At 43.0% G+C, this 15,389-nt stretch overlaps 1 protein-coding gene across 1 annotated transcript; it reads left to right on the top strand.

The window, feature by feature from the left end:
- Positions 1 to 723: 723 nt before the first annotated feature.
- On the top strand, positions 724 to 13,739 carry LOC137880835 (zinc finger protein 469). Its single transcript, XM_068722371.1, has one exon. It carries the CDS (start codon positions 724 to 726, stop codon positions 12,628 to 12,630), a length of 11,907 nt encoding a protein of 3,968 aa, XP_068578472.1. The 3' UTR covers positions 12,631 to 13,739.
- Positions 13,740 to 15,389: the final 1,650 nt, after the last annotated feature.

Below are 15,389 nucleotides of genomic sequence, written 5' to 3'. Positions count from 1 at the left end.
CTGGTGTCTTTGTGTGATTGTTTATATAGAGGATTTTGACTGTGATACTTGGACAGCCATCAATTCCTTGCTATTAAACGAGAATGCAACACTCAGATGAAACTGTATATACTTGTTTGAAATGTCTTATTTGTTGTCAGGAATAAATATTGTAAGTGTTAGTAGTATCTCCAAGACTTATGAGTATGAGTTTGGCAGTGTTTTGAAATTCCCCATTGATTACACTGGTTCTTTGTGCAGTGACAGCACCACAGTGAAATGCTACAATAGTGCTCTCTGCTGGCAGAAACCAGGAATATTGTTTTTGCACTTTATCTCATACATGGGCTAAATAATTAATGGGTTTTGCTTATTTTAAAGATACATAATTATTTTATGAGTGGTGTTTAATGCTTCCCTTGCATGTTTGAATAGTATTGCCGGATATGATTTTAAAATAGCATATGATATTATCACTTTCATTACTTTTTTTTAAATTATTATTAAACAGTAAAAGCTTGACATCTGATCCTCTCTGTTTTCTTTTCCCTCCAGGTCTGCTTTGCTCTGGTGCCAGATCAGCGGTTCACAATGAAAGCGAAGAGATGAGCCGGCAGCGAGCAGCCCTGTCCCTGCAGTTCCTGCCACTGGACATTTACTGATTCATACCACCCAGAAAACGATGACCCTGTCTCCCAGATAGCATTTCTGAGGACCAGGCCTTCACAGCACGCATTGTGAACCATGGCAGGAGAGACTCAGCGAGTGCATGCTGTCAAAGAGCTGGCCGCTGAGTCCAAACTGCAGGATGAAGGGACAGCGCTGGAACAGCAGAGTGACAAAACCACAAAGGAGTCTTCAGAGCACTTTTCAAGCACAGGCACTGAGGTCAGAAGCAGCAGCAAAGGGGCCAAAGTTGAAAAACTAGAAAAGGGAAGGGACTGTCCTCAGCAGCGTGAGGCTGTCATACGGCCACAGCAGACAGGGAAGATTGACTTCAGATCACTGCAGAACCGATCCAAATTTGCCACAGACAGGACTTGGTCGAGTGGCAAAGGTAGCCCCCAGTCCCCGAGTGGAAAGGGCCGCAGCCGAGAGAAGGGGAAGCGGTCAGGAAAGACGGAGCGCGCCAACCCGCAGCAGCTGTACAGACTTAGCATTACAAATCCACGCTCCAACCCAACCATTGGTATTGCCTACCCACAGCAGAAAGTTGCGCCACCCAAGAAGTTGGAGACCAGTCGTGTCCCAGTTTCGGGCAGCTACAGATTCCACGTTCCTAGTATACCAGAGAGAGAGGCCGAACTACAGCAAGAAGAGCTCAACTACAGCCGATGCTTCCAGGAGGCCTCTTCTAACCTTACCTCCCCAAGCTATACCTCACAGGCACTGGTTTCTTCAAGTGGAACGTCATCTCACCCTCCCCTGTCACAGCAGCAGCCTGGCTCAATGGAGAACAACAGCACACAGCCTGGCAGCCAGCTGATTCTGACTGACTTTCAGCTGAGTGGCTCTAATGTATGGCAGTCTCCTGAAAGAACTTTTAATGGTGCTAACTATGGAGTGTCATCACAAAAATCCACTGCCCTTACAGAAACTAATAAGGCCTTTGTGCCTGGTCCATATCAATATGGATATAATTTTCTGGAAGAATCAACCTCTGACTCTGTCTGTGAACAGAACCCCCAATCCCAAGACTTTACAACCTCCTCGCAAGGTTCTGTTCATGTGACCCAAAACTCGTTTTCCTTTACACCTGGGGAAGGGCAACACATTGCTCAGAACAGCTCTCAGTTCAGTAATGAACAGCAGCCCGAGGATAGGAGTTCTTATCCTCAACCCCCACAGTCACAGTTTGTTCAAGGGGTAACATCCACCATCCAGTGTCCTAGGAATCTGAGTGAGGACTCAGCCAGTAGTGACAGCTCTGGTTCCAGCTCACAGCAGTCAGAGCAGGGGAAGATTGCCCTGTCTGACAGCACAGACACTATGGCACAGACAGACAGCAGGGATGCAGCCATCACCTTGGGTAGTAAGAGGAATTCTCATCCTAAAGAAACAGCTACCAACCAAAGAACACACATTCAAGGAAGTGTGCACCATGCAAGAAATATTTCACAAGGTCCAGGCTCCCAAATGCACTTTCCCAGCAAAACATTTAGCAACCCTCCAGTCAGTAACATTCACACAGGAATCATGTCTTTTGATAAAAACATCAATAACAAGGTTCTAAATAGGTTACCACACTCATGGGAGGGGCCTAATAAGACACATTTACCAGTTGATCAAAACACAAATCAGTATACTGATATGAATGACAAGTATCAGTTTCAGAACCAGCCAGCACATGACCAAAGGCCAAATTCATCTAAAAATAGCAGAATGACCTGGCAGCAGATACGGCCAACGCCTGCCTTGTCGAACCAAAACAGAATTGACTTATCTAGGCAAATAAGCAATCAAAAAATGGCTTACATGGTTTCTCCTTCTGACTGGCAGGATGATAGCAAATCACATAAACACAGCTCCCTGAAAAACCCCAGCTCATTTCAGAACAGCAGAACCAGTGACGGGTTTTCAAACCAAAGACAGGAGACTGTAAAACATAGCAGTAATACAGTCTCAACTTTTAAGGCAGAGATGAGCCACGCACAAGCATGTGAATCCAAAAACAAGGCGGTATATTTTGGACTCAACCAGTCTCTTCCAGCAGCATCAAGAAACTACAGCTATCCTCCATTACAGGTCCCCCCTATGGGACTTATGATGGTGTCCCCTTATGAATCTCCTTTGCCCTCACCAGTCCATAACCCTGCATCCAGTAGTACCTGCTCTTCCCTCTCCCCAGCATCCACCAGTCCTGTTAACATCAGTTCAGAGGACAGTCAATTGTCAAAGTCAACACCCTCTCACACATTTTATCACCAGGCCCAAGCCAAAACACAGTTACTGTCAGATCACCTGAGCGCTCACCCTCACCAGTTTCATTCAGATGCTCCAAGAAACCTTCCTTACGCGCCAGACAGAGCCAAAGACGACATGATGAGCTACCTGCAAAACAGCACACATCCAAAGACTACTATGGATGGAAGCAAAAGTTACATAGACAGTTTTGGGCTGGAGCATCATCAGCCACCACCGCCATACTCAGCACATCAGCTGTTAGCGACCTCATTAGCTGCAGCAAATCTTGACCAGTTAGATGTGCTTCTGACATGCAAGCAGTGTGATCAGAACTTCAACAACCTGGCATCCTTTCTAGGCCATAAGCAATACTGTGCTCAGCATACGTTTGCTCAAAATGACCTCAAAGACATATCAAAGATGGAGGACAGCAGAAAGTTTCATGCAGAACCAGCAAAAGCAGTGTCATCCGTGTCAAATGTTTTGATCTCAAGGTGCCCATCTGACCTTCACCTTTCTCTGTTGGGCCTCAATAAAAATGGAGAACTGATATCTGACAGTGAAACTAAAGGAGACAACAAGGATGATTCAATGAAACTTAACTTGTTCTCTGGTACGGGTAACCTTCCTGTCCCTCTCCCTGAGCTGGACATGGAGGATGCCAAATTAGACAGCCTAATCACAGAAGCCTTGAATGGACTGGGATATCAATCAGATAATGCAGAGATAGACAGTAGCTTTATCGATGCGTTTGCTGATGATGACCTCACCACTGTCAAAACAACATCAAGCAAACAATGCCTGAAAACCAAAGAATCTCTGGTCTTTGAGAGCAAAAATAAACAGGCAACAGAGGATGACAGGTCTTTCAAACAGGGAAAGTATTTCTACGACTCTGATGTTGAGAACTCTGAGACAGATAAACAGTACACTGAGAGCAAACTTGAGAAAAGATCTCTGAATTTGGAACAAGATGAGAAAATTATCATAAAAAAGGAAGTCTCTCATAAAAATTCAAGAATTGCCTCAAGGGAGAAGACAAGGGAACAAGACAACAAAGTGAAAGAGGCAAGAAAACTGTGCAAGAGTGAGGATGAAAACCAAAGTACACGAAGGTTTCTCTTATCCAGCAAGTTTTCTGAGCGTTGTGGTGTTAAAACCTTTCAGGACAGCTCTGCACTTCGAGGGTCAACACCCTCACAGGCCTCCACGTCTCCAACCTCAAGGACTGCAGTGAAAGAGAGCAAGAGGAAAAGCACTGGAGGGGGCACCTGGAGTAAAGAACTTATTCACAAAATAGTTCAACAGAAAAATAAGCTTCATAAACTCCATGTTAAAGGTACAAAAAACCTCCAGTTTTCCTTAGTGATGGAAAGACTAACTCCCACTGTACAGAACCCTGCATTTGGAGAATACGACTATGTCTCAGATTCCGATGATGAATGTGAGCCCGTTAAGATAGCAAGCCAAGGCCGGCTGAATCAAAGCAGCCGGTGTAAATACACATACACCAAAGAGTGCAAATGGAGAGCAAGGAGCGAGAGGGACCAGGCAGCATGGCGACATGAGTCGAAGGAGTGTTTTGAGGTGAAAAAAAGCGAGGAGGTTTCTCTCTCACCTGAGAAACATGGTTCTCATCAGAGACTTAGGAGGAGGGGTAGCAGGTCTTCCACAAGCAGTGAATTGAGCACATCTGTGAGTGTTTCAAGTGATAGTATCAACAGCCCCAAAAGCACTGATCGCACTGAATCCGACTGTGAGAAGAAGACAGACATCAAAAAGAAAGAGTCTCCAGAGCAGAAAACCTATGAAAGGTCCTCCCCGCAGAAGTTATGTAAAGAGTCTAGCACACTAGCACTGACATTCACTAAATCTGTCAATAAGTATAATACTGACAAAGCTATTCTGTCTGATAACAAAGTCAGTACAGAGGACCCAAAGAAGAATAATTCAAATCCAGAAGTTGCTGATCCAGTGTCATCGTCCCAAAAAGCAAAAGACACAATCAAAAACTTTGAAAAAAGCAGAACCTCTCACAATCAAAAATCAAGAGAGAAGCTGGTGTCTCCCAGAACAGAAACTGGCACCACAGTCAGTTCAGACAGAAACACCCTACAGAGAACAGACAATCTGTGCCCCAAAGAAGAACCAACACAGTGTAGCAGAGCAGACAGCAAGCCACTACAGTTTGATTCACACTCTCCCACCATCAGCAAAGAAGCTGATTTCAATATTGACAGAATCAGAATGTGCAAAATAAGCGAGGGGCCCCAAGCCACACAGTCAGAGCTATCAGACAGTACCACATTTGAAAAACAGAGTGACAATGTCTGCACGGTGGGTGAGGCTATGACTTTAGTCAATGACCTTAACGTACACAAGCGATCCTCCCTTTGCACCTCTTTGATGGATGAGGTGTGCCTATCTCCAACTGAGAGCCACGGCCCGTTGATACAAAAAGATACACTCCACCTCATGCACTACCCACTGGATCAGGAACAGAGACTCTTGAAATCCCCACTTTCATTTGACACGTCAACAATGTTTGGGGATCTCACAGGATTCGACAGTGGCCTCTACTCAGATATGCCAATTCAGAAAGAGAGTTTTCATTCAATAGACAACACAGCTGATAAAAAGGAAGAGTTTGTGTCCTCCTTCTCTCCTTTTCTGGAACAAAGAGACTGGAACCTTTTGGTTAGCCCTGTACTACCAGATGAGATATCTCAGTACAAAGGCAGCTCTGAGAAATCAAATGAAAAGAAACCAGATTACAATCACGTTCCTTTGTCTCTGCCAGAAAAAATAATCGACTACAGTACAAATCTCAACAGCTGTGCATCAGAGGATGAGCTAGAGATAAAAAGAATAGTGAATGAGCTTGAAAACCAGCTGCAGTCAACTAAGTTGGAAAGCCCACCATTACAAGCTCAGGATGTCCCTAAGCAGCTGAAAATGAGCAAATTTTCACCTTTACGTCTGGCTGATGAGTCAGAGAGTGGAGGCACTGGACTGGATATAAGGTGCCCTGTGCAAACAATGGAAGTATCAGTGAACAGTTTGGCCTCAGAGCCTTTCACTGAACCATGGTCCAGTCCATTCCAGTTTGAGCTAATGGGTGGACACCACACTCCCCACACTCCAGTTCACAATGAACCAGGGGCGCTTAAACATTTCAATGAAAAAGAAGATGATGCCCCAAATTTTAGCACCACAGCTTCACATATTGAAAACCCACAGCTCCACCATGACCAGAAATCAGTGGAGAGAAACGCTGAAAAAGAGACTCAAGTAGAAACAAAGGAAGAGATTTTAGAACAGAAAAGATATACAGAAAACCTCATAAAAAGCCTGGAGGTGATTTCAGACTCTATATTCAAAAAAGAACCTGTTATATCAGAAGACAAGGAGCCGAATGTCACCACTCACAAAATTGAATGTCAGGCAACTGATGCAGTTGAGAGAGAAGATCACAGCGAAAAGGAAGCAATTACAGGGAAGGAGAATATATTATCACCTCAACATATCAATGAGCGGAAAGATGATATTGAATTCATTCTGAATGAGTCACAGTCATCTCTCTCTAACAGCACTGACCCCACAGTCGATGGAAACCAGCCAATTTCATCACAGCCAAGTGAGCCCACAGAAAACAATGATAGCAAAGCTGAGACTAAAGTCACATCAGAGGAGGATATCGCCAAGAATAGTAATTTGATCGAGTCTGCTCACTGCTCAAGTGTGCTGACACATGACCCACATGTGGTTCAGGAGTCTGGCGGGAACAGCAAAGCAGCAGTAGATGTGAATCGGTTATTTAAAACCAGTAGTGACGATCCAGAACATTCGACCACAGACGGCTATGAGGAAGCAGACGCAGTGAAGGGAATCACTGGTCAGTCTGTCAGCCATCCTTTATCACCAACTCCACCTGACGCCAGTCTAGACATTGGCAAGAAAAGTCTGGGTGCAATTAAAACAGCAGTCGAAAAACGGTCCACTGATAAACATGTTAAAACTGGAGACATTAGTTTTTCACATGGTGAGGAAATAAAATTGAAGTGCTCAGACAGTGTAAACGAGGAAATAACTGTTGAAACAGCAAAACAGGATAATTTGATTAAACTATTTCCCTCCAAGAGCTGCAGCCCTGCATACGGTGCAGGTCCAACAACTGATCTGTCAGTGGAGACAGTCACCACTGACAAGCCCTGCAGTCCAATACTGATGGAAACCAATACAGAGAGCACTAGTCATTGCTCACCCTTCCGAGACACCCAGTCCGTAGAGGGACAAAGTAATCTGTTGGTTATTTCTCAGTCTGATGCTATCATTGGCTGTGATTCCTGCAAAGTTACTCCTTTTAATGACTCGTTTAGTGACTCAGGTCTTGGCTTTCAGAAACAAGAAGAGATTTTAATTGTACAGGACATCAAAGAAGACCTTCCTGTTGATTTTATGGCAAGTCACCAAAACTCACCATGCAGAGAAGAGGTTGAAGAAAGTCACTGTCTCTTTCTACACACTGCCCCACCAACCAGTCCTCTTCTACCAACCTCTCATCAAACACCCATGCAGAAATGGAACATAGAAGAGGATTCATGTCAATCCCAAAGAAAATGTGATGATGTGTCTGTTAACCATGGCTCAATTAAAAATGTGCAATCCCCCATAAACAAGGAAGAAATCAGCAACGTCAAAGAGGTTTTGAACAGTGAAGAACAACTGAACATAACAGCCGAGATGGAGTATTCTTTGATTAGCCCACCTCTCCTGGACTTAAGGATCATAGAGTGTAAAATCACCAACTCTGAAACCACCATTCCCTCTCCACTTCCAGTGACCAGCTCAGCAGAACCACCAGAAGTGTCAGATGGTCTTGAAAAGAGAGACGCAATGTATGATTTGAAGCTCAGCCCTCTCAACTACAACAGCATTTCAGACGAACCTCCACAACAGAATCAATACAGCTACATATCAATTTCCCCTGCCAGTAAACCTGAAGAGCATCCAGACATCAAGCAGAGTCCCAGAGATGACTGTGAACCTTGTGACCTGAGCGTTAACCCTCCTCTGATTTTTAACGAAAGTGAAACAGACACGGTGCTATCACTGAACCCAGACCCTGCAGCTAAACTGAATTTATCAGATGAACAACTGGTCCTCCAGCAGAGTAGGAAATTCACATGTTTTTCATTGGGACTCCCACCTGAAACAAAAAGCAAAGATTCCTTAGGTGGTAATGTAAAGATAGACTTGGAGGTTTGCCATGATCCTGTTGGACCTGTTGAGCATTTGCGTATTCACGCTGACCTGCTGAGAAAGGATGAATCAGAGAATTTAAATTCTCACGAGGCTTCTGCTGAGGACAGTACACTTATCAGAAAAGACATTTCAGATGGTCCGCCCACTCCTAAACCACTCGTCATCTGTGAAAATGAACAAATGCCTCTTCCACCAGACCCATCAGAGAAGCAACTAACAATAGAGACTGGCCAGTGTTCAACAATGCACCAAATACACAAAGAAATATCTCAAAAAAAGACACAGAACAACGCTCAACAGGGGAAAGAACTTTGTGAAATCTGCCTCATGTATTTCAGGACCGTGCCTGGGTTAAAAAGACATAAGGCCATGAAACATTTGGTCAGAAGTGAAAAACACATTGGCTCGCAGAGCACAACATCAAGCCATCAGGGGACTATGGTTATTTATGAAGCATCCCAAACTACAGAGAAAGAACATAAAGATGATTCAGAGACCTGTTACCCAAGTAAGATAGATGGGCTGCCTGAGACAAGTAGCACTCTCATATTTAAAGCAGCAGAGACTGAGTCAGTCCTGGAAGAAATGGCAACTGAGACCAATGTCGTGGCAGTGGGTGAAATAGGCCACCAAAACCCTCTGCTGCCAACAAAGGCAAAAAAGAACAACAAAGCGAGAAAGAACAAAAACAGTGAGGTAAACATAAAGTCAGACTCTTTCTCAGATGAGCTTCTAAATATATTAAAAACAGACATACTTCAAGCTATAACTCCTGAATTCAAAAGCAGTGGTCTACACAATCCCCGCAAATCTCCAGCAGACCAGGTGAAAATCAATGACAAAACCGTTACTGGCTCAGCGAAATTCCCTCAACCTATTACTTCAAACTCTGGCTCTGACAATACACCGCCATCTCCAACAAAACAGACAAATGTTCTTAATGAAACTGTGGAGCTAAATCAAGTCACTGATCTGGAAGAAATTAAATGCACAAGCATGACAGAGATTGCAAATAGGGAGGTTTGTGCAGATAATGTTGAAAGTGCTGTATCTGTAGACAAAGATATAATCAGGGAATACGATGAGCCCAGAAAGAGTCTGTGCGCTGTGGAAGAGATGTGTGAACAGACAGCATCAGAAGAGAGCCTTGCCCAAGAGATTCTTAGCAAAGTGGCAGCCGTCGGGATAAAATGTGAGGAAAACAGTGATCCCTCAGACGAGGCACGTCCTCTCTCCTATTTGAATTGTTCCCCTCTCAGTCCTTCCGGCATAAGTCCCGAACTGAAGGCCTTACTTGATGACGACACCACATTCTCACAGCTGTTCCCCAGAGACGAGGAAGCAAAAAGGAAAAAGTGCCCGAGGGTGTACAGCAAAAGAAACAAAAGACAGAAGCTATCGCCCGAATCAAATGTGACTGAGGACTACCCTCCCTCAGAGACATTCATGCAAAGCAAAGATCAGTACATTAAAAACCCAGCAGAGCAGACGTTCACTGACAACCAAACGAGCCGCTGTGAATATGAGACAATATCAACCGACGATGCCATCATGTTGAATATGTGCCACAATAGCACATTAAAGACTGGTGTTACCCAAAGTGACCAGCAGGATGCTCATGAGAATGTTAAAGAGGTTGGCAACAGCCCCTCGAATCCACTCGAGAGCACGGTTGATAAATCTTCAATTGAATGGAGTGGCTCCAGTGACTTCAGTAGCTTTGATTCAAGCTCAACGGTGACCTCTGACCCCAGCACCTGCAAAGCAGAAGAGCCAACTGCACCCTGCCCTTTGCCCCCGCCCTCTGCCCCCTTCCCCGTAGAGCCATGTGTCACAAAGAGTGTTCAAACCTTCCACAGCATTGACATCCAAAACATCAAGACCACATTTCAACTTCCTGAGATTCAGTTCTTTGACTCCAAAAAAGATATTTCAGTGGCTCCTCCTACGGCAACTGTTGACGTGGAGAATAGAGATGATGAAAAGTCCAAGAAAGTGATGGAGCGGCGAGGCAGAAAACGTCAAGATTGTGGAATAAAGGTAAAAGATAAGCAGTACAAGTGCAAAGTGTGCTTCACTTGGTTCCTAACCCTGGGCGAGCTGAACTTTCACAAACTCTCCCACAACCCCTCTCCACCTCCAACCTGCTACATGTGTGTCCAGCGTAAGTTCAGCTCTCGGGAGCAACTGAGAGACCATCTGAGGGAGAAACATGCCAAAAACAAGACAGGTATCTGGACCTGTGGAATGTGCTTGAAGGAGATATCAGATGTGTGGATGTACAATGAACATTTACGAGAGCATGCCACTCAATTTGCCCGGAGGGGTCAGACTCAAGGCTCCATGTTAGGCATTCCAGGCTGCTTCATGCAGGAGACAGCCGTGAAGAACTTCATCACCTCAATCATGCAGCACCGCCCCAGCAAAGCCAACAGAGAACCCAGCAAAGCCACTAAAGAACAGGAAAAAGCTGTTGTTGCAGACAGCGCTGTGGGAGAGGGGAAAACCTCAGAGGGGGCTGAGCTAAAAGTTCAGAAAACTAAGAGCAGCAGTGGACCAGTTGGGAAGCAGAGTACATTTACCCCACTAGAGGTCCTCCACAAAACAGAGACACCTAAAAGTGTGGAGATGCATCCCAACTGCAAAGACCCCTCAAGAGACTGCCACCACTGTGGGAAACAGTTCCCTAAACCATTCAAACTCCAGAGACATTTAGTGGTTCACAATTTGGAAAAGATTTTCCTGTGTCACAAATGCCCCGTCTCTTACCAGGAGGCCCAGGAGCTCAAAGGCCATCTGAAGAGTGCACATGAGGAGCTTGATGAGCTGGATTCAAAACACACCACCCTCTATACCTGTGAGCTCTGTGCCGATGTCATGCATGTGATTAAAAAATCTTTCATCTGCAGCACCTGTAACTACACCTTCTCTAAGAAGGAGCAGTTTGATCGCCACATGGAAAAGCACCTGTCAGGGGGGAACAAAATTTTCAAATTCCGAGGTGTTTTCAGACCTGTTAAGGCATCTGCCTCCAAAGAAAATGAATGCGATTCGCCTGCAAGTAAGAAGAGGAGAATCCTCTCTGACAGTCTGCAAGAAAATAGCTCAGACAGTGGCATTGCCAGTGTAAGCTCACAGCACTTAAATCAAAACTCTGAGACTTCAAAACCCTCTGTTTCCACAGCAGAGGACTCCACACAGACCATCGCAAATGATTACCACAGCGACACAAACAATACAAATGTGAAGACTGAGGACATTGCTGAGGACTACTCGGAACTACTTGTAGAGCTGGAGAACTCTATTCATGTGGGCTCTTCAGAGTCTGCTACACCCAAGAAAGAGGAAATTGATCCAGTCACCTCACCTCTTCTCGATAAAGAGGGTAATAGAAAATCAATTACTGAACCCTTTGACGTGAAAGAGGAGAATGAGTCAGTCTGCATTAGAGCAGAGAAATCCTCTTGGTCAGCGTCTAATGACAGTAGTAGTGTGGAGGAGGAGACTCTTAAGGCTGAGGAAGGCTTTGCTGAAGGTGCCACAGCTGAGACTGAAAAAACTGATTCACTTCCATCTTGTGAGGACTCTTTTGTCAGCCTAAGAAAAAATCAAATCATGTCAAAGACACTTGAGTCAAAGCATGAATTAGCTGCTGATGTGATGGACCAACAGAGGGATGATGAGCAGTGGCATCACTCATTGAAAGCTTCTAATAATGACAGCAAACAGCTGACTTTATCGCAAGGTGGTGAACAGGAAGGTAGCAGTCAGATGAGAGACAAAGTTGCCTTGGCCAAAACAACAGACAACACTAAAAACGGCACTACAACTAGCAGCACGAAGGCTACAGAGTTTACACCAGCCCTCCACTCCAAGGTTTCCCTAAACGCTTCAGCCTCAAATGAGGACAAAGAATCTGTGAGACCACAGAAGAAGAGGAAAGACTCGAAATCCCCCCACAGCATGCAAAGGTTTTCCTCTCCAGCCACACAGGAGAACTATGGTGTTGACTCTCGGGCCAAAAAGAAATTCCGCTCCAGCAAGTGTGCAAATCCCTCTCTGCAAAGAAAGACAGATGGACCCAACGACTACCCTGTGCTGTCCTCAGTAAGGGACGACGTTGTTAGCAACAAAATTGTTTCTAAGTGCAAGACTTCAAACATGGGTTTGCCGTCAAAGAGAAGCTTGCTTGATAGCTGCACACAAAAGAAAACTGAGATTGTGACTCCTCTTAACGGGGATTACAAAGCCAAAAAGGGACCTCTGGGGCGGCCTTTGCATCCCCCTATTTCTAAAGTGTCTTCAGTTCCCATGAACAATTCTTTGAATAAATCCAGGCCAAAGATGGGGGTTAGGTCAATGGAGAGCCACTCCTACAGGACAGCAGAGTCCCAGAACCACCTCTTAAGCCAGCTGTTTGGCCAAAAACTCACTAGCTTTAAGATTCCTTTAAGAAAGGACACATCAGAATCTATTAACTGAGTGGGGCGTGAGGAATCTGTGAATAGGAGACTGTAAATTTCACAGTTATAAATGTTTAAGACAATTCCTTGTGGTGAATGAGATTGCACAGCTCTTTTCTGTGAAATGTTATCTTTAAATACTTACGTAGTCACTTTATGTCTTCTTTGTACATGTGTTTTTATTACACAAATGTGAGGACGAATGGAAGATGAATTTTGGGTCAAAAATGAATATGCTAGTTGGGAAAATCATTTGAGCTTTTTTTCTGCTTTTCCTTTGTTGGATATATCTATTTCAGAGATTATATTTCATTTACATAAAGGAAAGAAAAAAAAGAATACTTGAAAATACAGTAAAATATTTTCTTCTAAGAAATGCATGTTCATTTTGCATTTGATCTTATCAGTCTTATCAAGTCTTTCTGGAAAAGGACCAAATGACATCATAACTGACTTGGACTATTGTCTGTGCACCTTTTCGTACATGCTTCCAACATATTCATTTTGTATTATTTTTTTACTTTACTGTACTGCATTGACATTCATCATATTAGCCTTCTGTATAAACATGGTGCTACATTGTGTTTTATTGTAATGTGAATGCCAATGTCCTCGGAAGGGAACATGAGATCTGTAGCAGTTACAGTACATTCAATCAACAGTTTTTACTGGTTCTCTGTAGTTTATTAAAGATACTGTAAAAAGCATCCAAATACTTCATATGTAGGCTGATAAAACACAAATTTAGGAAAGCTTGTTTTAACTCAGGTGCATACAAGGACATCACAGTCCCAAGACCTGTATTCAGAGTTCTTCCCATGCACTGATAATACCACACACAAATCACAAACTCAATCATCTGTGTCTGTTACTTCAACTGTTTAATTATGAATAGTATTTACTACTACAACAAAGGTGCTTCATCTTGTTTATACTGTATGTATCTTATATTGTATAATATTTTAGGTAGATTGTTGTTTTGGTGCAATGCTTCTTGTCAAAGTTTTATTTTAATAATGTGCAAAAGAAACAGAGTGAGAAGAAAGGGAAATGTCGTTGTAAAGTCCTTAAGTGGTTCTCTAAGTGCCTCTTTTATAGTTGGTTAATAAAGATCTGTATTGGTCTCTACTTGCTCTTTCCTTCTTTTGTTCATGACGTGTTTTGCAAATGTTCAAACTGCCATCCCTGTGGACTGCAGCTGTCACCATGTGCATCAAACACTGCAAGCTGCTTGTGTCTGGAGGCAAAAACAGGTGCACACACAACAAAGTTTGACTTGATTTTTTTCTGTCTTCAGATCCGCACTTAACTCATCATCTGAAAGTGGAGCGTAGATGTATATTTACTACAGGAAAACATTCAACAGTCACATTTATCCACCCGTATGGTAGTCCGTACGAGAACTGTTGAGCAGGTGGCGAGGCACTCTCTCTTCTGTCATGCTTTTGTCATGTTGCTCTCTCACCACGTGTAAAATGGCTTCTATTCCTACACGAATATTTTTCATCATCACATAGGAATAAAAAGCCATAGTACACAGTGGCATTCATGTAGAAACTCTTTGGGAGGAGCAATGTTTTCACACCGTTCACTGATTTATGATGGAACCTAAGAAAAAGCAATGTAAGACAAGAGGGGAGGATGATAGATTGGGGAAGAGAGTAAACATGGACAGAGAGAAGAAAGAAGAGGTTATTTTGTTTGTCAACAGCTGAAGCTCAAGCATTCAGCTATTGTGAATGAAATAGAAGGTAATACTTTATCTTTGTACTGAACTGAAATTGCAAACACCAGCACACTCTAATCAACAGGCTTAAAGTCATCGGTCTGTGTTTTGATTATGAACATTTTTATTTATGGGATTGTGGCATTTTTTCTTTAAATCATATGTCTGTAATACATTATATGCACTTGCATACCTTCTAACATGCATACTGCATCTTAAGTCGCTGTAAGGTATAATGCATTAGGATAGCTTATACTACAGTATGTCCATAATATCACAAGGTCATAATCAAGTTAACAATATTTCATAAGGGTTTGTAAAGTGCTATGAAGATATTGGTGCTCTCTGTAAAAAAAAAAAATTAAAAAAAAAAAAAAAAAAAAATATATATATATATATATATATATATATATACAAACATGAAAATAAATAATCCATGTGTTGATTCTGACACTATTGTGAGAGACCATGGCAGACATTCAGAGGAAGTGTGGAGAAAACAGAACCGCAGTGTTGTTGTTGTTGAAATAACTTTTCTAATTAATTCAGTAGGAACACTGGTTTGGCAGCACCCACAGAGACCATCTTTTTGGACTCATTGATGACAACAGAAAATAGCAACTGTCAGTGAATTACAGACCTGAATCCCTGTTACTTCTCTGTTCCTCTTCACTCAGTGAGTAAAAATTTCTCCAGCAGGATATAATTAAAATTCATGAAGGTATTCTGGCTTGTGTGTTACATGTTGACCTTAAAATCCATGAACAGCATGTATCAGATGTAATTTCCCCCTCAGTTTCCTTGAAGTAGACGAGGAGCTATCATGAAAGCCTGTTGCCAAGCTAATAACTCTCCATCCATTATAATTTGTGGGATAAAGTACTTTTTTTCACCATTTTTAACAGTTTGACACTTTAGATATGGGCTTCATAGATGTGAATATTGTTTCATGATTGACTGTACCATATTCTTGACATATTTTACATCCCTAAATATTTCTTAATTGGCTGAGAGTCTTCCACAAGTATATTAATAAAAATGAAAGCAAATGT

Source organism: Cebidichthys violaceus, unplaced genomic scaffold (genome assembly GCF_023349555.1).
Source record: "Cebidichthys violaceus isolate CVI_PGR_0920_01 unplaced genomic scaffold, fCebVio1.0.p SCAF_3, whole genome shotgun sequence".
NCBI lineage: Eukaryota > Metazoa > Chordata > Actinopteri > Perciformes > Stichaeidae > Cebidichthys > Cebidichthys violaceus.
Note: the sequence above shows the minus strand (reverse complement) of the source record. Positions and strands in the feature narration are given on the sequence as shown.